The sequence below is a fragment of the Canis lupus genome, chromosome 17, assembly GCF_011100685.1.
Source record: "Canis lupus familiaris isolate Mischka breed German Shepherd chromosome 17, alternate assembly UU_Cfam_GSD_1.0, whole genome shotgun sequence".
In the NCBI taxonomy this organism is placed as follows: Eukaryota; Metazoa; Chordata; class Mammalia; order Carnivora; family Canidae; genus Canis; species Canis lupus.
Genome location: NC_049238.1, coordinates 19,240,792 through 19,265,384, shown reverse-complemented (window position 1 = coordinate 19,265,384; position 24,593 = coordinate 19,240,792). Strand labels below are relative to the sequence as shown.

General features: G+C 50.7%; 1 protein-coding gene across 2 annotated transcripts in view; it reads left to right on the top strand.

The window, feature by feature from the left end:
- Window positions 1-24,593, top strand: part of ADCY3 (adenylate cyclase 3) — an 85,076-nt gene that overhangs the window by 32,634 nt on the left and 27,849 nt on the right. For both annotated transcript variants that reach the window (XM_038560937.1, XM_038560936.1), the window contains one exon: window positions 9,452-9,601. In XM_038560937.1, the coding sequence (XP_038416865.1) occupies window positions 9,452-9,601 (150 nt within the window). The remainder of the gene's footprint in view (window positions 1-9,451; window positions 9,602-24,593) is intronic.

Genomic DNA, 24,593 nt, shown 5'->3' with positions numbered 1-24,593 from the left:
GGACAAAGCCTAAGAAGCCTGGTGGGAGAAAGGGAGTGGAGTCCCCAGGGAGGAGTGATGGCTGCAGCTTGAGAGTTGCAGAAAGTCTTACTCTCAAGATCTGAGTCATTCTGAATTTAGAGGAAGTTCTGGGATCCTAAACTTGCTCTGTTCCATGGGCACGTACGTAAGGGCTTTGATGGTTTTGTGTGATGGGCGAGCTCCCTTCACATTTCCACATGCCAGGTTTATCTGGTGATTATATTTCTGGAACCCTAAAACTCTTCTGTCTCCAGATTATGTGCTCCTCTTCCTCCGGGGTAGTACATTTGTTCTCGAGTTCATTCAAAGACAGTTCTGGAAAAGTCAGGACCCATGCATTAACTGCAACTGGTATTGCTTGCAGATAACAAGATTGGAGCAGGCAGTGTGGTACCCTGTGTTACTCTGACGAGGATGCAGTTAATTATTTTGTGCCCCCCTTTTTTTTCCTAAACATTGGTCATCAGAAATTGGTTTAAATTTTCTTTACCATCCAGAATCTGCATGTTAAAATGTCTGTAAAAGCTCAGTGTTGTGTGTGTGCAAGCCCTCAACCAAGTGTGCCAGTCCCACTTTTGCTCCCTTGGAGGGCCCTTTGCTGACCTACCCTTCTCTCCATCAGGATTGGTCTGTGCTCCCTCTCTTCATCCCTGCCAGAGTTGTGCTCTTGATGTCATTTTTTACCATCGAGGACCCAGCATGGGGCCCCACGGCTTGCCAAGACATCAGTGGGGTTGAGTTTTTTAAAACAGGATCCAAAGCCAAACATGACTAAATGTTTTAAAATAGAGTCCTTTAAATAAAATTAGACTTATTTGGCCAGGAGAAAAAAAACAGGGTGACCAAGTACTAGGGTCCCCTCAGTGAGAGAAGACATAGAATGCTGTGACCAGATGTTTTTTGGCTCTAGTGAAGCCCCTGGGGGAGAGCCGGGAGCTTTTGATTCGTTCTGTGGCTCTTAAGCATCTGGGTTTAAAACGGATCCTTTTGAGAATCTGGTAAGAGCAATGGATTTGCTCCCCCAGGAAAGAGTGACACCTAATTTGCCCCTAATTTTATGGCGTCCCTGACTCTCCATCCTAGTCCCCAGACCTCAAGGGAATAATCCCTGGGTCAGTGTAAAATGTTAGATGTGGGGTATTTATTCCTGTGTTTCCTCCTCCAGAGACAGGATGACCTTCTCTGGTCTCAGTCGTCCCTCGCCCAGTGATGTGAAGCCTTCTTTCCATCGTGGGTGGGTTTATCAAGATACTGTGTCCTTACATTCAGGGAGGTTTTCCTCTTAGCCCCAAGGCCTGTGATTGACCTAAAAATCTGCTCACTTACATCTTTGTCCTCAGAGTTCATTATTGGTCAGTAAGGATGTTTAGGAAAGTTTCATGTGAATACTCAGGGATCAAAAGGGATGAAGGCATTGTTTTAGGCAAGGTTTCCCGACCTCGGATCTATTGATGTTTGAGGCTAGTTGTGGGGACTGCTCTGTGCATTGTAGGATGTTCGGAAGCATCCCTGGCCTCTATTGGAGGCACCTGGGTGGCTCAGTGCTTGAATGTCTGCCTTTGGCTCAGGTCTTGATCCCGGGGTCCTGGGATTGAGTCCAGCATCAGGCTCCCTATCTCTGCGTCTCTCTTTCTCTGTGTCTCTCATGAATAAATAAAGTCTTAGAAAGAAGCATCCCTGGCCTCTACTCGGTAGATCCCAGGAGCATCTTCTAGTCACAACTATCAAAAATGTCCCCAGACATACTGCTGCATGGCCCCTGGAGGCCAGAGCACCCCTACCCCCACCCCACCCCCACTCCTGGTTGAGAACCACTGCTCTAGCCTTTCTCTAGCTTGATTTTGACTCTCTCATTAAGGGAAATACCTCCATGGAGAATGAACTCTTCCTTGGCTTTCCCTCTCTTGCCATTCATGCAGCTCTGGTGCTCTGTGCCAGCCCCAGAGGTGCAAGACACCCCCTGCTGTTGGGGGCTTACTGTGTCTTGGGTGGGGGTGGCCTGTGAAAAAGAGGCCTGTGACCCAGGGCCTCTGCAGTATTTTCTCCATCCAGGTTGCAGTTTCTTCTGAGTTTTCCTGTGGCTGGGTCTTTTTTGGCATTCATACCTCCACTTAATGCTCCTGCTTCAGGGACACCTGTCCCAACCACCTGCATCAGCCAGCTGTTTTCACCTGATGCAGCATACCAACCCGAAGCTCGGTGACCTACAAGTACCCATTCCTCACATGCACATCCATGGCTTGGCTCGGGTGTAGCTGATCCGGGCTGGGTTCAGCTGGGTTTGGCTCCAGACTGTAGCTGGGTTTTGTCGGGCTCCACAAGTCTTTCAGTGTGCTGGGCCAGTGTGCTTCTCGGTGTTCTCAGGGCAACAGCAGAAGCACAAGACGATATGCGGACGTATCTCAGACATTTGCTCGGGTCATGTGTGCAAGACATCCATTTGGGCTGGAGCAGATCCCGTGGTCAGAGTCCGCCCAGGGAAGAGTTTTCGTGAGGCATTGGCAAGGGTGTGGCTGTAGGATGCTTGTACAGGGGAGGGAAGGATGTGGGCCAGCAGTCGCCCTCACCTGATCTAAAGCAGCTACCCTATCATTTTTATTCTCTGGGGAGCTCTGATACTCTTCTTGTTGAATTATGTTTCTTTGTATCTACTGTTACCAGTATATCAGCTCCTGATAGCAGGGACTTTTTCTGCCATATTCACTGCTGCATGCCTAGTACCTCTCTGGCACAGGATGGGCATTCACTAAATCTTTGAATGAATGAATAGTTCTCTTTGGGGAAAAAGGGGTGGTGATGTTGGAGCTGGGTCTTGGAATTTTAACAATAACTGTCATTTCCTGGGGATGACTAAGGCCAGGTATGTCCTGGGTTACATGGGAGGATCATCATGTGTGGCCCTCCACAGGCAGAGCAGAGGCAGGATGTTCTGGTTAGAGCCATGGAGCCCTGAAATAGCACATCTTGTTAGAGGATTGGAGAGAGGCGCAGTGTGGCTGGAGTGAGGGGAACTCAATAGGCAGCTGACAGGTAGAAGAAGTGAGTGACTCTAGAGCCCAGTTGTCAGGACTGCCGTGTTCCATACTTGTAGGGGAGCCATCAGGTCAGAGTCTGCAGAGTGGTGTCCCTGGGATTATGCAGTGCACAACCTGAGAAGCCATTCTGGCAACCCAGCAGATCACAAGGGACCTCATATAACAAGTCAAGTTGGCTGAATGACTATTCTGGAAGTCGTCTTTGTTTTGGAAGACGTTGAATGTCTTTTAGCAGAGCCATGACCAAGCTATAAAATGAGTTGGAAACTTCTGGAGGTCCTCTTGTTTTGTTGGAAACTTAACAAATGCCCAGCTTGGAAGGACAAGCTTAGCATTATTCCGAGGCTCGAACCTTGAATCGTGCTGAGTAGGGTTGTATTTATTGGAGACCCCAGACCTCTCTTGGCACGTTGATTCTAGAGTTTGCTGAGGGGTAGCATGAGAAAGCCCCCCCACTGTCTGCAGATCTCCCCACCTGTGTAGATGCTTCAGGTCTTTACTGGCTTCTCTGCTGCCCCAGTGCCTTGGATTTCACCTTAGCTTCGTCACAACTCAGCTAAGTAATGTAGGGACAGCCCAGGACTCGTGCTTGGGTGGTGTGCTTGCTAGTTGGGGGCGAGGGCCGCAGTGGACCTGCCCCAAGGCTAACAGGTCTGGTCAGGCTGGCTTCTGATAATTCAGTCCCCTTGTTTGGGGGCAGGTTTTTTTTTTAATTTTTAAAAAAGATTTTATTTATTTATTTATTCAAATAAATTTATTCATTTATTTTATTTATTTATTCAGATTTATTTATTCATTTTTTATTTTTTTAAAAGATTTTATTTATTTTAAAAGATTTTATTTATTCATTTTATTTATTTATTCATTCATTCATTCATTCATTCATTATTCACAGAGAGAGAGGCAGAGACACAGGCAGAGGGAGAAGCAGGCTCCATGCAGGGAGTCTGACGCCGGACTCGATCCCAGGACTCTAGGATCACACCCTGGGCTGAAGGCGGCGCTAAACCGCTGAGCCACCTGGGCTGCCCTGGGGGCAGGTTTTTATTAATATCTTGAAACTTGAACTCTCTGCTTGTAGGCGGGGGAAAGTTGAAAGAGATCTGAGCTCCAGTGTCAGCGCCGCCAGGAGACCACAGCCTTGTGGCCTCATTTCCCTGGACTTCAGATCTCTTCCACAGAATGAGAATAAGAGCTTTACTTGTTGTGACAAATAAGGATAGTGAACGTGAAGGCTCCGATGGAATGCTGTTGTTACAGTACAGTCATTAGGCCCTAATTTCCCAAAGTCACTCAGCATGTTTTGTGGCAAGCCCTGTACCAGGTAGTGTTGTGTGTAACCTGTCTTTGGATCTTACTGGAACAGCCTTCAGGGTTATTGTGGGGATGAAGACGTCACGTCTCAGAGGGGAAATGACTTGTTCCAGGCCACACAGCCCGACTTCTCTCTGCCACTCATTCATCCAGCAGGCGTTGGCCGTCCTGGGTGCTGGGGAATAGGCAGAGAAACAGAACCAAAGCCCTGTCCCTCGGGAGCTTTATCTCTAGTAAAGGAAACAGAGTAAACAGACAAATAAGAAAAGGGTGAGGGAATGCTAAGTGCAGATGCTTCTCTGCAGGGCCTTAAACAGGAAAACATTATAGAGAGTGAGGGGGGGTAGGCAGGAGGGCCTCTTGGAGGAGGGGACATATCAGCAGGGACCTGACTGAGGAGGAGGGCCACCTGCGGCCTGCAGTGAGTGTGGCTCTGGAGGGGGCACTCCTGGGCACTGTGTGGGGGCCACTCCAGGCTCTGGCCTGGGTTGGGGGAGCTGGTTGCCTGCAGAGGTGCCTGGTCCCTTCCCTTGCTCCTTCCTGCCCCACAGCTCCCGGGAGACACTTTTTCCCCAAAAAAACATTCTAAGTTAGTGTTAATGTACAGAGGCTCCAATATGGTCTTCCCCGACAGCAGAGCATCACGAGGTCTCTGAGGGCAGCTGACAAGGACGTTGACTCGCCAGAGTGGCTTTCTTTCCCTGGGTTTCTTCTCCCCAGTTCTGGAATGTTCTGGAATCTCCAGGCTGGAACGAACCTATGGGGAGGGATCAGCCTAGGCAGCAGAGGCACCAGCCCTCCTCCGATGGGATAACTTCTTTTTTAAAGCCCTGCTCATAGCAGCCTGTGTCCCCGTGGACTGTTAGAAATGTGCAGGATATTGTGATTCATCAAATTCCAAGGGGAAGGATTTTGTAAAGGAATTTTCTCACGGCTGTGTTTCTGAGCTGGGGTATTACAGACGCTTCATCCGGCTGTCATGGGTTAGATGAAGCTGTAGTCTGAGTGTTTACCCACTTGGGAGATTCATTCATTGATTCTCATTATTTTAAAAATCTCGTGTTTAAAAAAAAATTCTTTTGCAAAAAAAAAATTATTTTGCAATGAGACTGCTGCTCAGTCTCTTTCACTGGAGAAAGGGGGCCACTGGGGTAAGAAGAGGTGACCTTGATGGTGCCCCAGAGCAGGGCTTCTCAGGCTTGTTGTGCAAGGGAGTCACCCCTAGACTAAGCCTGGTGTGGGGCAGGCAGTGGGGGGGCAGTGGGACGGGCGCTCAGTGACCGCAGCGCGGAGCCGGGCCGTGCGTCAGGGCTCCTGCTGGCTTTCGCAGCTGCCGGGCTGGGCGCCTCTTCTCTGTCTGCTTATGGGGTCAGGTGTCATGTGAACCCCTGCCCCTGGGGCTCCCCCCGCCCCCCGCAGGCATTACTGACAGTGACAGGAGAGGCCCCCCTGGCCGTGCTGCCATGCTCTCATGGTCGCTGAGTGCTTTGTCTCGAGGCCCACCTCTTCCCGAAGCTCTGTGACACCTCCCTGACCCAGTGGGGCCTGCCCAGCCTCTGCTTGCACCTCGGCCTTGTCCCCTGGATATCCCCGCAGTGGACTGTCGTCCCTCCTGCTGTCCTGGCCTGTACAGTCCCCAGCAAAGTGACTGAACCTCATGCCTCTGTCCTTAGGCTGGAGTGGGGTGCAGTGGGAAAGGTTGGGGTGCAGCGGATGGGATATTAATCAGAGGGCTGGGTCCTAGGGCGGTCACGAGGCTGGGAGGTCAGGTTTGGTTTCTGGTCTGCTCATCTGCTGACCACAGGCTGAAGGGGTCTGGGGTGAGCGGCGAGTTGTGACGTGGTTACACTATACTACAGGTGGGTCTGGGGAGCATGGGGGCAGCAGGGGGGCAGCTGAGAGGAGAAGAGAGGCAGAGTAGGGCTCTTGGGCAGGGGGAGGGGCCCTCCAGGTGGGCCAGGTGTAGCTGGGGGAGGTTTGCCCAGCGGAGGGTGCAGGGAAGGCAGCCCTGGAAGAAGAGAGGAGTCCTGAAAAGGAGATCCTCCCCCCTTATCCTGGGGTGGGAGCACCAGAAACTTACTCTAAGGCAGCAGAGCTGAAGGCTCGGCCTGGAGGCGCCCACTTGTCACGGTCCCACGAGAAGCACTTTTCAGACTCACCAGGTTTTCCCTGGCTCTGCAATTCTTAACCTATAGCGGGAAGCAGAACCAATCGGTGTGTGTTAGAGAAACAGCAACCTCCCTGCTCACCCTGTCGTGTCCTCCCTGGGCCTCCCCCCATCAGCGGTGGCTCTGGGGGCAGGGACAACGTCTCAGTCACCGTGGACGGCTCCATGCCAGCTCCGTGCCGTGGAAGGAGCAAAACCCATTTTTTTCACATTGATATTGAAGAGCACATCCGTTCTGCTAAGCGAGACACATTTATAGTGGTAAACGCGGAATGGGAAATGTCTGAATTTTAAGAGCTTAGAGACAGTGCCCGCTGTTATGTATGCGACCTGTGCACCCCTGTAGATGTACTATATTTCAGATTAAAAATGTGAACAGCTCCCACAAGAGTGCCTTAGGACTGGTATCTTTTTTTTTTTTTTTCCCCAAGATTTAATTTATTTATTCATGAGAGACACAGAGGCAGAGACACAGGCAGAGGGAGAAGCAGGCTCCCTGCAGAGCCTGATATAGGACTCGGTCCCAGACCCCAGGATCACGCCCTGAGCCAAAGGCAGATGCTCAACCACTGAGCCACCCAGGCGTCCCAACCTGATTCCTATTATATTGTTTGGTTAATAGTCTTTGGTGGGGGTTGGTTTGAAGCTTTCCCGCAATAGTTGCTGTCTAAAGAGCAGGTGTGGTTTCTTAGGCGGGCACCCTGATGAGTGATGACAGCAGTCCTTCCTGACACAGCCTCAGCCCTGTACACCTTACGGTCTGTTCTCTCCACCCTGTGAGGTGGCCAGGCAGGGCAAGGAGACCCCTGAGCATGCAGCTTTGTCCCTGGCCCAGTGCAGCAGCCCAGACTGGCTGTAGGCAGCTTGCCTTGTCTGGAGCCTCTGGTTCGAAGTTGTAGATACTAGTAGATATGGGGCCTAGATGTGTGATTCCTCTATGTGCAGCTTGCTCCCTTGACCTCTAGGACCCATAGCCTGGTAAGACCGGAGACCCTTGGCCTTGGTGACTGCTGTATCTGGACCCTGCATGGGCTTTAGTAAAGTGCTGCTGCCCAGTGAGGATGCGTGAGGTACAGCCTGACCGTGTTGACTGGCTTCCTATACAGTGAAATTGGGGCCTAAGCAGATTTCCAAGGCTATACAGCCCCCAAAGGGAGGTGGCCTCTGGGTTGGCTTGGACCTCGGGCCAGACTGGCTTTCAGACCCAGCATGGTCTGTGATTTGCTTGGATTCAACATAAATTGGCAGCTCTTTGGACTATCAGGTATTTAATAAATGGCCTGAGGCCATACTGATACTGACCGGTCAGGTGGGAATGGCCTGTCATGGCCAAGCAGAAGTGTAAGAGCTGTCCCAGAGGATTTTGAAATTGCCCATTTGCTGCATGATGTAGGCAATTGGGGCTGCCCAAACCCAAGAACACAATGAGATGTTAGTTGCTGGAACTAGCCATCAAAGGAGCTTGTGAAATCTGCATCTGGTGACTTGGTGACCAGTGTCAAGACACCCCTCACCCTCACCTACTAACAAATTTGTTATTCAGTGGGCCTTGGCTGAGTGCCCGGACCTGTAGGAACTTTCTGCCGGAGGTGGTGGGTCCCCAGGGTTGGCATCGATCAGCCCTGATGAAACAGAAACAGAGAGGCATATGGTATAACCAGGAGTCCCAGAAAATTCATGTCAGAGTTAATTAATCTCTCTTATTGTTTATTAAACCATCTTGTTCAAAAATCTAAAATTGACTTCCCCACATTTTTCACCTATTCAGAAAACATTCTACTTTGCTAGGAGAACATTTTCTTTCCATAAGGCCAGAAATGCACTTCAGCCTCCCTACCCACATCTCAGCTACCAACTTCTGCCTGAGAAGAGGAGGTCCCCGGCAGAACCTCAGGGACCCAGGTGGGGAGGAAGGGCATGAGCTGGCCTTGGGGAAGGGGGTGGGACAGACCTGGAAATGGGCCTCGTTGCAGATGGCTCCTGGCAGGTGGCTTTGGAGAAGTGGGAGGAGCTAGAACCGAGTCCAGCCCCACATGGGTCAAAGGCCTATGGCCATTAGCAATAAGCACCGGGAAATTGGATGTGGTTTGGATGTTCAGGTTCATATCGAAGGTTACCTGTGACAGGAGACAGTTGGGTCTGCGGTCCCAGCAGCCTGTGGAAGCAGACTGAGTACCACAGACACCTAGGAGAGCCTGTGAGTATCAAGGATGGAGGAGCAGACTCTCAGTGCCTAAGAAGGCCTTTGTGCCAAAATACTGAGCTTGCAGAACAGATGTGTGGCCCCACAGCTGCCCTTTCCCCTTCCTGTAGCTTCCTCAGGGGACCTGGACACCAGTCCTGGCAGGTGAGGTTGGCTGAGAGGATGTACGTGAATCCCAGACCCCTACATACCTGTGGTACCCCATGTGAGGTAGCGTGATGACTGCGAGTTAGCCCTGGACTGCTTCACATCTCCTGTGATATTTCCATACAACCTGCAGCTTTTAGGATTATACACTCCTGGCTAGTGATCTGGGTTTTGTATACTCCCCTGCCGCGCTAATCAGCACAGCACCTAAGGGCACCTAATAAGTCCTCAGTAAGTGGTGGTTGAACAAATGAGTGAGTGAATGAATGAATTGGGTAGCAAAGGGACTGCCCAGGCCCCACAGGTGGGCAGGATTGGCCAGGTTAGCTATGATGTGAAGCAGGAGGGGAGAACAGCCCCTCCACCAGCCTCCCAGACCTGGGCCTCACCTGTCCATGGCAAGTGAGACCTAAGTACCTCATTGAGGTCAGCCGCTCTCTGGGGTCCCCCGTGGACACTGAGCGGCTAGGGGTTTGCTTTTCGTTACCACCTGCACCCCCCTTCTCCATCCCTCCTCTTGAGCAGGCTCCTTCATCATTGTCCTTTTCTCTTCTCGGGGCACAGATCCTGGCCAACGTCTTCCTCTACCTGTGCGCCATCGTCGTGGGCATCATGTCCTACTACATGGCCGACCGCAAGCACCGAAAAGCCTTCCTGGAGGCCCGCCAGTCACTGGAGGTGAAGATGAATCTGGAGGAGCAGAGCCAGCAGCAGGTATGGTTCAGGCCTCCAGAGGCCCCTCCAGGGTGGCCTTGGGGCAGTCTGGAAGGGGGTGGGCCTGGTGCCGTGGCCCCCAGTGCTCCATGGGGCTTGCAGTTCACCTGCCAGGGTCAGGTGGGCCGCCTCCTGCCCTCAGAGGGCTCCTCCTGACTTCAAGGAGCATCTCTTGCTGGAAACTCCCTCGTAACTCCTCCGTAGTTGACCTAAATCTCCCCTCCTTCTGGTTTTTTTCCCCCTATAATTTAAAACTTTTTAAAGAAATACGATGGGGTGCCAGGGTGGCTCAGTCGGTTAAGCATCTACCTTCAGCTCAGGTCATGATCCCAGGATCCTGGGACGGGATTCCACTTCCTCCTCTTCCCCTCCCCCTGCTTGTGCTTGCATTCTCTCTCTCTCTCTCTCAAGTAAATAAAATCTTAAAAAAAAAAAAAAAAAGAATCCATTGACTCAAGTAGTCACCAATGACTCCCTGCGTTCCTCTCTCAGGCAAAAAAAGTTCTGTGTGTTTATTTTGAATGTTTTCCCCCCATGGGCGTCACTTCACATTCGTCCTCCCCTGCCCCCCTTTCTGGTTCTAGGGCTACAGGGTGTGCGCACCCTCAGTGCACCCAGAACCATGGTCTCTGCGGCCCTGGTGGGCCCAGCCGTAGTGGGCAGCTTCCTGGGTGAGGCCCAGCAGCCCGCTCCCCTCCACCTAGAGCACCACATTTCCTTCATGCATGGGGCAGGTTCCTGCTTCCTCCTCCTAAGTCACTGATGAAGAAGTAAAACCAGTCCAACCCCTGGGGACCTCGCTGTTTATACTTTTCCATGGAGAGAAGTGCCTCCTGTCCCTGCTCTTTGTTTACTGGCTTTACTCCAGCCTGATCCACCCGGTTCTCATGTGATTCGGTCTTTTAAATAGTTTCTGGTCTGGATTCATCTCAAAATGCCTTTCGAAGGTCTGCAGAAATTACATACATCCAACTTCCCGTGATCCATAGGCTCATTTCACCCTCATGAACTCGATCGGTTGAAAATATAGGGTTCTCTCTGCCGGGAACAATGTCATTTTGTGTTCAGGTAGTGGTGTTGGCTCTGGATTCACTGAAATTGCTGTTTTCACAGACCCTGCCACTCACATGGATAGAGCTATAGTTTTGGGGGCCACTACTCTGGAACCCTCGCCAGGGAGCCCCACTGGCAAGCCTCACCTCCCCTAGACGGTGCTATGCAAAGGCACACCCTGAGTTGTTTGCTGAGGAGTCCTGAGGATGTGTTTTCTCTCTCTGCTTACCAAGGAGATCTAGAAGCTTCTGAGCTGGGCCTCAGATCCAGCTTCTTCAGAAGGCAGACTTTAGAAGGGGAATCTCCCCAGCCTCCGTTGTGACAAAAGGCCAAGTTCAAGCTTGGCAGCTCTTTGTGTTTCTCTCCTTGTCTCCATCCCCGTATCCTGTGGTTATCCAGGAGCTGTTCCTGCCTGAATGTATGTATGGAGCCTGCTTTACTGGCGTTACAGAGTCTCTTGAAAGATGGTCTTCAGTTTCTGGTTTTTCTGCTGTCTTCTCTTTGGAGCTCATCTCTCCTCCTGCGGAAGCATTCCTCTGGGTTCTCTACGTTAAAAAATGCTACATTAGCTAGGTCAGGAGTTCCTTTTTTACATATGGTATTTGTGCAGTTTTCAGCACACCTGTCAGTCTTGTGTCTCACAGTGTGTAATTGGTATACCCCAGGACATCTTTAGCCGCATCAAACAGTGCTTGGGGGTGGGGGTGGGGTGTTGGTTCCTGATGTGGTGAGAATGGTCCTGCGTCTCACCTGAATCTGTTATTCTCTGCAAAGGTAATTTAGATGCATTATCCCCCTCTTTGAGCCTTGCTTTCCTCATTTGCAAAGCAAGAGTATTGATGTTTGTCTTATAGGGTTTCCTGAAGGTAGAAACACAGACACAAGTGTTTTGTAGCCTGTTGAGCTTGGAAATGGTGATGATCGGCTGCAGTGCACAGGCCATACGGTGCATGGGCATCTTCTGATGCCCCCTCTGGGCAGGGTCAGCATCTGGAGCCTGGGGCCTGGCGGAGAGGGCCACTCCTGTGTGTTCCAGGACTCCTGAACGCCACATAGCAGCCAGGGGGCGCTAGCAGCCTGTCCAGGCCATGCGGCTGCTCCACTCTGGTGCCTGCCCAGGGCCACAGCAGCAGAGCGGACATTGGCTGGAGGAATAACAGGTCCAGGGACGCAGAAGGGAGGTACGGTGATAGGAGAGGCACAAACGTACGTGCCCAGGCCTAGCTGGGACACAGCAGATGCCTGTAAATATCCATCAAGTGGAATGAATTTGTCTCACCCAGCTCTAACTCGTGTGACCTTGGGATAGCATCCTCACCTCTTTGGGCCTCAGTTTCCCTACGTGTAAAGTATACGTGAAAATAAAAACCCTTGGTGAAAATGAGATAATACAAGTGAATCCCTCTGGAAACGAGAAAAGCACTGTTACCAATAGGAGGGGCATGATGCTGCAGCCCACCAGCACCACCGTGCGTTGCAGTTTGCTTGTGTTTCCTTTAGGACTCGTGACTGCAGGAAGATCTGCTTGCAATTTTATTCCCTTCCCGTGTCCTTGGCAGGTTTGGGCATCATCATTGTGCCCGACTTCGGAAATAATTTGAGAAGTGCTTTCTTTTTCTAGTCTGGGAGAGCTTGAAGAACATACAGGTTCTTTACAGAGTTGTAAAGTGAAGCCCTGTGGCTCAGGAGTTCTCTTTATGAGATTCAATTTCCCTCACAGGTATAAGGATTTTGGTTTTGGGGGGGTTTTTTGTATAAGTTATAGAACGTTTTTGTTTTTTCAGGAACTTATCCATTTCACATGACACATTTTTGACATGTTTATCCTTTTTTTTTTTAAATCTTGTCTGTGGGATTTGTAGTGCTGTTCCCTTCCCTTACTGATATTGGTAGTTTGTGCCCTTTTTTTGGTCCTTAATCTGTCTTGCTGAGGTTTATTAATGTTTGAGCCTTTTCAGTGAACTGCCTTTTTGTTGCTTTCTTTGTATACTTCCATAATTCATTATGTTTTTACCTTTGATTTTCTTCTGCTTTCTTCAGGGTTAGCATCATGTTCATTTTTACCTTCTCAAGATGGAATTTAACTAATGTTAGCAATTTTTTTAGCATTTTTCTTTTCTAAAACAGGCACCTAATGCTATGGGTTTCCCTCATTACTTGCTTTCACTTTCTTCTACAAATTTTGTTATGTCCTATTTTTCCATTGTTCTTTAGTTTCTAATTTCCATCAAGATGTCTTTGATTCATGAGCTATTTGAGAGTGCATTAATCAAATTGCAAACATCCAGGGAATTTTTTTTTAAGATTTTATTTATTTATTCATGAGAGACAAAGCGAGAGGCAGAGACACAGGCAGAGAGAGAAGCAGGCTCCACGCAGGGAGCCCGATGTGGGACTTGATCCCAGGTCTCCAGGATCAGGCCCTGGGCTGAAGGCAGCGCTAAACCGCTGAGCCACCCGGGCTGCCCATCCAGGGAATTTTTAAGGTCATATTTTCCTTATTGATTTTTAGTTTATTTCTGCTCCAGTCGGAGAACATACCCTGTATGATATCAGTCCTTTAAAATCTGTCAGGACTTGATTTTTGACCTTGCTTTTTTTGCTTTTTTTAATGAGTTTGATGCACTTAAGGACAACATGCATTTTACTCAATGCATCAGAATATCTTTCAAGAATGAAATAATGTCAATACGTGTCAGTCATGATGCATTTGCCTCTACCCCAAATTAGTACCTTTACCTTTTTGGTCACAGTTGCAAGGACCTCACAACACTCAGTTCCCCTCGCCCAGACTTTCTGGCTATTGTAATGTATTTTAATTCAACGTATATTTGAAGCCCCAAAAGATGATTGATTGCAATCTTCCACGGCGAATAGCCAGTATGCACATCTGCCCCCATTCTGCCCTCGTGGATATTCTCCATTCATTCCTTCATTTTTGTGCTTCCATCTTCTTGAAGAATTCCCTGTAGTGTCACTTTTCATGAAGGTCTTTTGGTGATAAATTCTATTTCTAATTGCTGGAAATGTGTTTATTTTGCTTTCAGTTTCGAAATTTGCTTTTTGTTGGAGGTGGAATTCTAGGTTAACTCTGCTTTACTCTGAGCCCTTTGAAGGCATCATTCTGTGATCCTGCAGCTTCTACTATTTTTGTTGAAATGCGAGCTGTCAGACACACTATTGCTCCTTTTAAAATCATGTGTGTTTTCCCTCCGGTTGCTTTTACAATTTGTCTTTGGTGTCCACGGTTTCATAATGATGTGCTTAGCACTTTTCTTTGCAGTTACTCTGCCTGGTATTTGAAGAGCCTCTTGAATTGATGGCTTGACGTCTTTCATCGGCTTTGAAATTTCCAGCCAGTACCTTTTTGCCTCATTCCACCCTTTCCTTCCAGGACTCTACATGTCTTTATTAGACATTTTTACCATGTTCCATAAATCTTTCTTTTTTTTTTTTTTCCTTTCTGGGCTTCAGACCGAATATTTTTACTGACCTTACTTCCAGGTTACTAATCCTCTTATCTGCTTTGTTAAATCAAGGCTTGAGCTCATCTGTTGAATCCTTAATTTCAGTATTGTATTTTTTTTTCATTTCTAAGAATTTCCACTTACTTTAGAAAAAACAAAACAAAACTGATTCCAATTCTCTAGTTAAGTTCTCTGTTTTTGTCATCAATTCTTTGGAGCATGTGAAACATTTTAAAGGCTCTGACAGCTGCAGTATCTGATGTATCAATGGATCTGCTTTTCCCTATTGATTTTGGGTTTTTCCCTATTAATTTTTGCCATCTCATGGCATCCTGGCCTTTTTCAAAAAAAAAAAAAAAAAAAAAAAAAAAGAAAATTCTGGGTAAATTAAATGCTGAATATCATGTATGGAGAATAGTAGGGTCTCTGGAGGATGTCTCTCTCCAGAGAAGATTTATTTCTCTTGCAGCTCACCTTGATCCAGTGTGGGGTTGAGAAGCTTTAGGTCTGGGTATTAGTCTGAGAGCTGGTTTCTGTTGTTCCTCCTCTTAGGAAATAGTTTGAATTAAAACCCTAGAAGGACTATTTCATAAGAGGCTCCCTCTTCTCCAGGACCTCACCCCTCTGCTCTGCCTTGGAATCCTCTATAGTGGCAAGAAACAAAGGTTGGACATTATCTTAAATTTCTTGAAGTGAATTTTTAAGTAGCTAAAAGCATGCATGGTATAAAATTAGGAAGGTGTACGTGGAATAAAATCCCAAAGGTTACACCATGGAAAATAAGTTTCCCTGAACGGCCATCCGCTCTGCCATCCCTCAGCCAGCCACCGTCATGTCTTACATACCCTTTCGAGATTCCAGTTATTTCCAGATCTGCGACACAGACTTTGCATATGCATGCAAGCACTATATCCCCTCTTCATCAGATCTTTCACCTGCTGTCTTCAAGAGGGTTCTAAGGCTATGATGCATTGCCTCATCCTTGTTAACAACTGCATTGTATTCCGTGATAGGGAAGTAACATTATTTAACTGGGCTCCTAAGTATGGAGTTGGGTGGCATTAAATTACCTTCCCAGTGTTGTAAAACCTGCACCACGATTTGTTTCCAGGACTTAGTCATCATCTCAAACTGAAACTCTGTGGCCATTGAATATTAGCTCCCCATCCTCCTTTCCCCTGGCCACCATCGTCCTACCTTCTATCACTGTATGAGTTTACATTTCCTAGGTACCTCATGATAAGTGGAATCATGTCCTTCTGCAACTGGCTTATTGTACATTGCATAATGCCCTCTCAGAGTTGAGCTGTGGTACCACCCATGTTGGGACTTCCTTCTTTTTTAAAGTGGAATAATACTCTCTGCCTGCATATACTACATCTGTCTATCCCCCCACTTGTGGATGGACACTTGGGTTGTTTCCACCTCCCAGCTGTCATGAACAGAGCTGTTGTGAACATGGGTGGACAGGTACCTGTTTGACTCTCTGCTCCCAATTCCTTGGGGTGTATACCCAGAAGTAGAATTGCTGGGTCATGTAGTAGTTCTAATTTTTGAGAAACCAGACACATCCATTGTTAATGTTGAGAAATGTTACCGAATTGTCTCATTTAGAGGTCCAAAGAATTTACACTCCTCCCAGTGATGAACAAGAATGCACTTAGGCAGTTAATTTTCCTTGTTTATTGAGAAAGTGTTTCTTGGATATGGAACCCTACAGCTCCTCCAAAAATGCCTATTTGAGAACCCCAGTGGCAGGGATGATACCCACATGGCAGCAGTGGCATCCCGTGAGCAGTTTCCTGCTCTTTACTCATTTGGGTCAAGTCACAGCCAGGTAGGCTGAGGTTTGGGAGAGGTTTTCTTGTTTGTATTTTTTTAGCATACATTGTACAGTATTTGGTAAACACAGACAAGTATAAAGAAAAAAGAAACATTGATAGGGAATTATTCCTCTAAGTTTTTTTTTCTTCTTTTGTGTTTTGAGAGTGTCCTAGCCATCTTAAACTGATTATAGAAGTAACACCTTACTCTCATAGATAGCTGTTAAGAATAGCAGCAAGAACCAGATCATTGAGCCTGTATGCCTGTGTCACACGGCTACTGTGGGCACTAGATGTAAAATGTCTGTTTAGCATGATGCCTGGACCTAGGAGGCACCTAAGCTGTCTCCTATCATACTGTCGTTGCTGGACAAAAATCTGAAGATAGAAGTATAGAAAAGACCACCCAAACTTTCCATTGTTTGGGTGTTTCTTTTAAAAATAAGTTTAAAAAATACAGTGTGTTAAATTGTGCTCTCAGCTAGAAAAGGTTTCAGAACTTTCCATGTTTGCTTATTTTTCTTTCTCCTTTTCATCGAGGTGACATTCTTATAACGTCAAGTTAACTATAGAAAACATGTGGTTGAGCCCCTTCCTGATGCTGTGCAAGCACCACCTCTAGCTCCAAAGCGTGTTCATCACTCCAAAGAAAATCCCATACCCAAGCTTGATTTTTTTTTTTTTTCCTCAAGCTTGATTTTTAAAACCGTACAGAATGGCCCCTGGTGAGCGTAGGGACAGCCCTGAGCAGCAGGTTCTTTTCCTTGCTCGTAAGGTCAGGCGCCTGGTGTCGTTGCACACATCCACTCCCCCATTGTCCTGTGCACGCTACCCAGAGTGGCCAACACCAGAGCCTGAAAGCTGTGCCAGAGGTAAAGCCCACCGCTGAGCGTGGACCTGGGATTTGTGTCCATCGCTTCCTCTAGCATTTTCTGGGGGATGGTGAGCCTGGAGCTTCCCACCTTCTCACAGTGCGATCTTGGCACGCTGCCTGTTCCGGTGTTCAGTTTAGTTTTCTGAAAAAATAGGATTAAAGAGTATACCATGGTCATGAAGTTGTTTAGCAATCATTTAGATGAGTCTAATCACTGTGAATTGGTTTACAGCTCTTAGCTGCTGTCACGCTGGCTCCTGCCCTGGAGACATTGGCTGGTGGGGAGGGGCAGGAGGTAGGATGAGACCCAGCTCCGTCCCTCTCTGGGGAGTGGGACTGACTTTACCTCCTAAGAAGGTGGGCTGAGTGCAAACAAGAGGGTAGAGGTCAGCCATCCCATTGCACTGTCCTCCTGCGAAGACCTCTGGGGAGAATTAAAACAGGATCATAGATGTGAAAATGCTAGAAAGAGCTGCAGAAAGTTCTAGGAGATGAAACAGAAACTGGTTGGGATGTGGCTTCTGTCTGGGGAGCTGTTTGAGGTCACTGGCCACCGTTGCAGTTCACAGTGTTTAAATGTCTTTTTAAAAATTCCCAATTAAAATATGCTCAGTATATCCTTTGCAGAGGAGGCTTCATTTCAGAATTTTAGTTACCACGGTTCATGTCTTACTTTTTATCATGTCAGCGTGTATTTATCTTGTTTTCTAAGCTTCCTTGGGAAGAAGTGCCCTGTGCTGAGGGGAAGGCCTGCCCTGGCGGCTGTGTGGCCTCCTCCTCCTCTGACCCTGTTGTCTCTCACCTGGGGGGTGGTACTAGCCTTTGTGAAGACGACCAACCTCGACCAACCTCCTGCTAATGGCAGGCAAGTCCTGACAGATGGGCCACCAGCCATGGCCCCAGGAAGGTACAAAGCACCCCCAAGCCTTGCTATGCGGGCTTCCGCCCGCCTTTGTCTCCCAGGTGGGCATGTCTGGGTAGTGAAAAGAAGTGGGATGGAGGTGCTGGGCTGCTGGGGGCTCCCTAGCTGCAGTCTCCTTTCTTCGGGGCGGAGTGGGCCTCACCCTCTGAGGTCCTTGTGGACTGAAGCCCCCGAAGGGTGGCCCTTACAGACATGCAGCAGTGTGCTAGCTCACATAGCTCACTTTGTAGGCAGATCTTGGCATCTGCCTGTGACACAGAGGGCATCAGGATGGACGTGGGGCCTCTCTCCGGTCTCCCCAGCTCCATGGGCCTGTTAGGGTAGAGCAGGAAGCCCAGAGGCTGGAGAACTGGAGTTGTTTTTCTTTATTGCCATGTGGCCATACTCCAGGGTTTAGTTGGGCACCTTGAGGGTTGCTAAGTGCCCCAGCTGCCACCTGGTAACAGCAGGCACACAGGAAATCCGCCCAGCACGGACCTGTCACCAGGTACAGAGGACAGAACGGTGAGCTGCTCTGGATCTCGTGCTCAGAGTTACCTTCCCAGGCAGTGGGGCGGGCTCCAGGGAGGATGCTGGCCTGGATAGAGAGGCGACAGCAGAGGGCAGAGGTGCCACTTCCTTTGGACCACACTCCATTAGACGGGGACCAGAGGGCTGCCCTCAGCCCCAGCTGTCAGAGGTGAGGAGGGAGAGCCCAGGGCTGGCTGTGCAGGGTCGGTTCTAGGTCATGAAAGCATCTTCCGGCCCTGGTGAGGGCCAGCGGGCGGGGTCACCTTCTCTGGGGCACCCTGGGGAGCACGCTGGAGGCGGACGCTGGGTGGTTTCCTGTTGAGCTCCTGGGGGCCATGCGGGACAGGGCCACCCCTTCTCTGCCTTTCTTCCTCCTCCAACCCAGCGCCTAGGGTCACCGTGACCGGGGAGATGGCATTTCCTCCTCATGCCAGAGTCTTTCCCTCACTCCGGGTGAGGGAAAAGGGCAAGGGTCACAGGGTGACCTTCTGCCCTCGAGGCCTTGGAGGGAAGAGCCACCCATTTACCCTGAGAGTCACAGACTTCCCGCGTGGGAGCCCCAGAGCTTGGGACTCAGGAGTGCTGCATTCGTAAGCTCAGCCATTTTTTGTCTCCTTGCGTGGCCCTCCTCGCTGTCTCCTTGCGTGGCCCTCCTCGCCATCTCCTTGCGTGGCCCTCCTCGCCATCCCCTGCAAGGCCTTTCACTCTGGGGGTAAGGCAGAGGGTAGCCTCACGAGAGGTTGGGGCGGGAGAGACAGACCCACAGACAGAGCGAGACAGAGCCACATGCACACGGAGCCCAGCCACCTGTTGCCCTGGGGTCGGGCCTCTGGTGCCCGTGCACGTGCGTGGGGGCTGGGGCTGCCTCCTGGGGGCTGCGCGGGGCGGGGAGGCGGCACAGAGCCGGGGGGGGGGGGGGGGGAGGCCCCGGCTCCCTGCGGGGTGGCCCTGTGCCAGGCTCTCGGCCATCAGCCTCTGACGTGGGCCGGACAGACCCTCGCCCGCTAGACCGCCGCAGAGGCCCCGCGCCCCGCCGTCAACCTCAAGATACACCTGCTCATACCCACTCATGAACGTATCTAATATTTTTTAAGTTTGATTTTAGCCTCGAATGCGTCTTGGTTTGAGAAAAACCAGAAGGCGAGTTTGCCATGGCGCCAAGTAGGAACCCGTGCTCCTGCTGGTTCCAACCCCGACCTCTTGGATTCCATAGAATGTTCTCCATCCTGACGCTTCAGGGTTCAGCACAACAAACCCACGTTGTAGATAATGCAGGTGACGAGCCCACAGAGGAGGACAGGTGGTTCCAAAGCCTTGGCGGGCTCGTGGCCGCGGGAGGACGTGTGCTGTGTCAGGCAGCCCCCGGCGCCGGTGGCGGTGACGGGCCTGCAGACAGCGCTGTGTCTGGCTCTGTGGCTTCCGAGCCGGGGCCCTGCTGGCCCTGGAGGGTCGGAGCCCTTGCCACATCCTCCCGCAGCATATTTATCCCTGGTTTTAGGGTCTGCTGTCTGTGACCGGTTTGGCCAGGATTGTGGTGCATCCCTGCCTTTTTCTGGCTAGAGGACCAACCTCTTTGTTTAGTTAGGGGCTAGTTTATTGGAGTTACTTTGTGTCAAGCCCTGGGCTGTGTTTTTCCTGGATTATCTCATTGAATCATCACAGCAAACCCAGCGGAGGGTTGGTACGCACTCCCTCCTGGCAAGGGCTTCTGTTCTGTTCTGTGTCTTAGGAGTTTCAGGTGTGTCATCTCTGGACCACATGTGGCCTGTCGGTATCTGCTTTGTTTGACCTGTGCAGAGTTTGAGAAATTTCTAATACTTAAAAATGTGGACGTTCTGTATAAAAGTGAGTATTTGACTGCCTTAGAAAATAGAAAGATATAACAACACAGGGCTCGAGAGTAAGACTTGCATTCACATCCTCACCAGCCTGCTTACTTGCCATATGCCCTTGAGCCAGTCACTTATGCCCTCTGAGCCTGTTCCTTTTTTTTTTTTTTTTTTTAAAGATTTTATTTATTCATGAGAAACATGGGGCGGGGGAGAGAGAGAGAGGGGCACAGACACAGGCAGAGGGAGAAGCAGGCTCCATGCAGGGAGCCTGACACGGGACTCGATCCCCAGTCTCCAGGACCACACCCTGGGCTGAAGGTGGCGCTAAACCACTGAGCCACCCAGGCTGCCCCTGAGCCTGTTCCTATGTGAAAATGGGAATGGAATGAGATTGTTAAAAGGTCTAAAAGAGAGCATTTTTCCCCCCACAAATACTGTGGGCAGTGTTCTTGGCACTAGGGATACAGTTATAAGCAGAACAGATTCCAGTGGGGGAGACAGATATTAAATAAATGAGCATATGCTATTATCAGGTAGGAAGGTGGTGTGCAAAGCAGGAGGAGTGTAGGAATTGCTTGGGGTGAAGGAAGGCTGCCATTTAATATCATGTGGCCAGAGAAGGCTTTCTGATAAAGTGAGCTTTGAGCAGAGACCAGAAGTCAGAGTGTGAGCCATGCAGTGATTAGGGAGAGGTAGCAGTAAGTGCAAAGGCTCTGAGGTATGTTCACATGACATTATGGCAGAGGGTGCAGGTGGAGTAGAAGTGATGGGGAAGAGAGAGGTAGGAGGTGAGGCAGGGAGGTGGTGGGGGTCCAGTCTTAAGGGCTTTCTAAGGACCACGGCTTTTCCCCTGAGGGAGATGGGAGGCATTGGAGGGTTGTAGGTTTTAAAGATTTTATCTATTCATGAGAGAGAGAGAGGCAGAGACATAGAGGGAGAAGCAGACTCCCCACAGGGAGCCCGATGTGGGGACTCCATCCCCAGACCTGGGACTTGATCCCCAGACCTGGGACCATGCCCTGAGCGGAAGGCAGATGCTCAACCACTGAGCCACCCACGCGTCATGGGTTATAGGTTTTAAATGAATTAGTCTGCCTGCTGGTGGAAAGGGATAGTAGTGGAAGTGGGGAGACCAATAAGAAGCAGTGCAGTAATTTTAGGAAGAGAGGATAGTGGCTCAGACTGGGATGGAGGTGATAAGGAGAAGGATTCTGGATGTTTTTTGAAGGCAGAGCCAACAGGATTCACTGCTGAGTGGCACGGGAGGTGGGAGAGTGGGGAGTCCATGGTGGCCGTCAGGATTTTGGCTGGGAGGCAATTGGAAGGAGGAGGATGGTGAGAGGCACAGGTGTTTGGTGGTGGGTGGAGAGTCAGTCTTACAGACGTCCAGGAAGATAGCTGATGAGACACATCTTATCCTGTGTGCTACTCGTGCGGCCAGCAGGCCCCTGATGGGCCCTCCAGGGGTGAGGATGGTGGGCCTAGTAGGACAGTGCCTCAAGCCCAGAGAAAGTTGGCAGCCAAAGGGCATGTGGGGAACACTTATCACTTGTACTCAAAGGTAGTGGGAGGTGATTTTGCTACCAGGTGCTGGGCTGAGCACTGCCCCAGAGGCTCTCAGGGCCTTCCAGAAGCCATCCAGAAGAAGCACAAAAGGAGGAGCAGCTCCCTCTACAAATGTCCGTTTCTGCAGTGACTGCCTCTGGTCAGCCAGCCCCTCTGTGTCCAGGCCTGCATGGTTGGGAACACGATGCGACAGGCCCAGGTCGGCAAAAGGAACACGGGGCAGGAGAACCACAGGATCTGGCTGCGGCCAGGCTGGGATGCTGCAGTTCTGGGGCTCTCTTGAACCTGCAGCAAGAAAGCAGTCTGTGAGCACAAAGTAGATCGCTGCAGAGTCCGCATCCCAGGGCCCGGGAAGGCGGCGGCGGCCCAGAGAAGCGTGCTGGGAGCTGGAGTTAGCAAGATGGGGGGGGGGGCGGGTATTCTCGGGTGGGCTTTTCAAGAAGAGGGCTGGGCACCGGCCAGTGCATGCTGGGGGGAATGGAGTCCTGATCCGCGTGGAAGGGCGGAGGTGGGTTAGCGAGGGCTGAGTGTGGAGGTGGTGAGGGAAGCGTGGCTGACCGATTCCTCCCGCAGTGCCTGCGCCAAGGCCTGGAGAGTGAAGGCAGGTGGGAGCTACCTTCAGGAAAACATTGGCCAGACTTACTGCTCCGCAGGGAGGAGGCAAAGTGAGCGAAACCAAACCACCAGCAACCCTCACAGGTGGAAGGCTAATCTGTAAACCCACTGGAACCTTCACGCCTGGGGTGGGTTGAGCTGTTGCTTTCCGCCCGTGGTTGTGCTTCCACCGCAGCCACTGCAGGTCTTGCCCCACTGATCACAGATGTGGCCTCAGCCTCCTCCTCAAGGCAGAGGCTCTCTGTTACTAGAGTTGGCACAGAAACCTCACTTACTTGCTACAGTGTTCTAGAGCTGTATGGGCTGATGTGGGAGCCATTAGTCATATGTGGCTATTAACATTTAAATTAGCTAAAATGTAAAAAAACCTGTGCCTCTGTTGCGCTAGCCACATCTCCTGCTCAGTAGCAACAAGTGGCCAGTGGCTACCATGTAGGATAGCACGGGCTACAAAACATTGGTTTGATTGCAGGAAGTTCTAACAGTGCTGTTCTAGAGGGTGATGGCTTGCCTCTGGGGCCACAGCTCCTGGTTGACAGCTCATTATCTCACCAAACCTCCGAGGAGTATCTGCTCTGTGCCAACCACACTAGGGGAGGGCTGCAGATACCACGCACGCAGCTGTCTTTGGGCCCAAAGGGCCCAAACGTCTCCTGAGATTGCAGTCACCTTGGCCCACACAGTAGCCCCTGTCACTGGAGACCATATAGGAGTCCAGGCAAGTCACTAGAGTCCCAGGCTTAGTGTCCCTCTTCTCCTCCAGCAGGGTCAGAGTTCTGGGCTGACCCAGGGTCTGGGTGATTTGTGCACTGTTGCAGATGATATGGCCTGGTGGTGACCTGCTAGTCTGGCTCCCCCTGACCCTGCCCCCAAGGCTGAGATTAAGTGTGGCCCTGCTTCCTCCTTGGAACCGACAACTTGTGAGACTCTGGGGATGCTGGTTCAGAGCCTGTCTTCACATTGGAAGGTCTTGTTTCAAGAGACACTGGTCCTTGAGCTCCCTATGAATTCCCACAGCCCTTTGCTGAAGATGGCAAAACACTCCTGCCCTGTGAGACCAGTCACCCCCAGGTGACCTGAGTACCCTGGCCATCTGAGCTCCTGGAGACTTGCAGAGATAACCAGTGACTGTTCTTTGGGTGAGGTGGTTACCGTGTCTTTGGATGCAACAGCCGCCCGTGTGGGTCCCTAGTCTAGACGGTGGCTGCCTGGCCCATGCACACGGCAGCACGGGGGTTTCCAGGTTCCACATGTTGTGGCCCTTCACCCTCTCGTCGGAGAGGTGAGCTGTGTGGGTGCTGACCTCCCAGGGCTGGCGGCCCAGGTCCTCCTGCTCCTCATTTCCATCCTTCTGCTGCCTCTTCTGCTCAGCTGGTTGGGCCAGGACAGGTACCTGTTGGGATCCATTGACCATTTTTGGCTTTTAAGTGGCTTGGGAAACTCCAAGAATCTGGTGAAATCGGGCTCAGAGCAGATATATTTGCGGACAGCTGTGCATCTGCTCACACCCTGTGATGGCTTGTAGGTGATGTGTGTGTGTGCGCGCGCGTGCACATAGTACACACATAGGACCCACGTGGGCACACAAGGACACAGCATGCAGACATCACATGCTTGCTTCATGCAGATGCGCACCCCCCCCCCCCCGCCCCCGCCAGCTACCTGAACTCTGCTGATTTCACTCTGCATTTTAAGTCTCTCTGCCTCCTCCTGCCCCTTGGCAAGGATGTTGCAGAAACGTAGCTTCTCAGCAGCCAAGCTCATGTATCAAATCCCTGCTGGCCACCTTGCTGTAATTAACTCCTGACTGCCTCATCAGGGCTGCTGGGAACCACGCGGGCCTCCGCCTCTGCCTCAGACTTGGGCCAGCACCAAGGCGAGGCCTGGCGTGAGTCACCGCTGAGAAGCGGGCTCGGTGTCTCCTTCCCGGAGCCTGGCGGAGGCCATGCTGACGGACCGCCCCGGTCAGGGGCTCACGGCCCACCCGAGCAGTGCAGCAGTGCTTACAGACCCCTGCCCGGGGCCCAGGACACACGCTGCACCCCAGCCAGCCCCCTGCCCCCCCATCTGCACAGCCCCCAGAGCGGGCCTCCAGTGCTTCCCCCTGGGATTTGGGTCACTTCTTCGCTCTACCCAGAAAGCCTACTGGACCTTTTCAAGGCTTGTTCTTTCTTTTGCCTCATTTGGCTCTTTTTCCAGAGAGGTCAAGGCCTTGACTGTGTGTGTGTGTGTATTTTTAGGATAGCCATCAAAGCTCTGCAGGGCCGAGAGACCACGCGAGGCAGCTTACCCACATTCTCGGTCTGTGTGGACCCAGGTTGCAGGGCCCT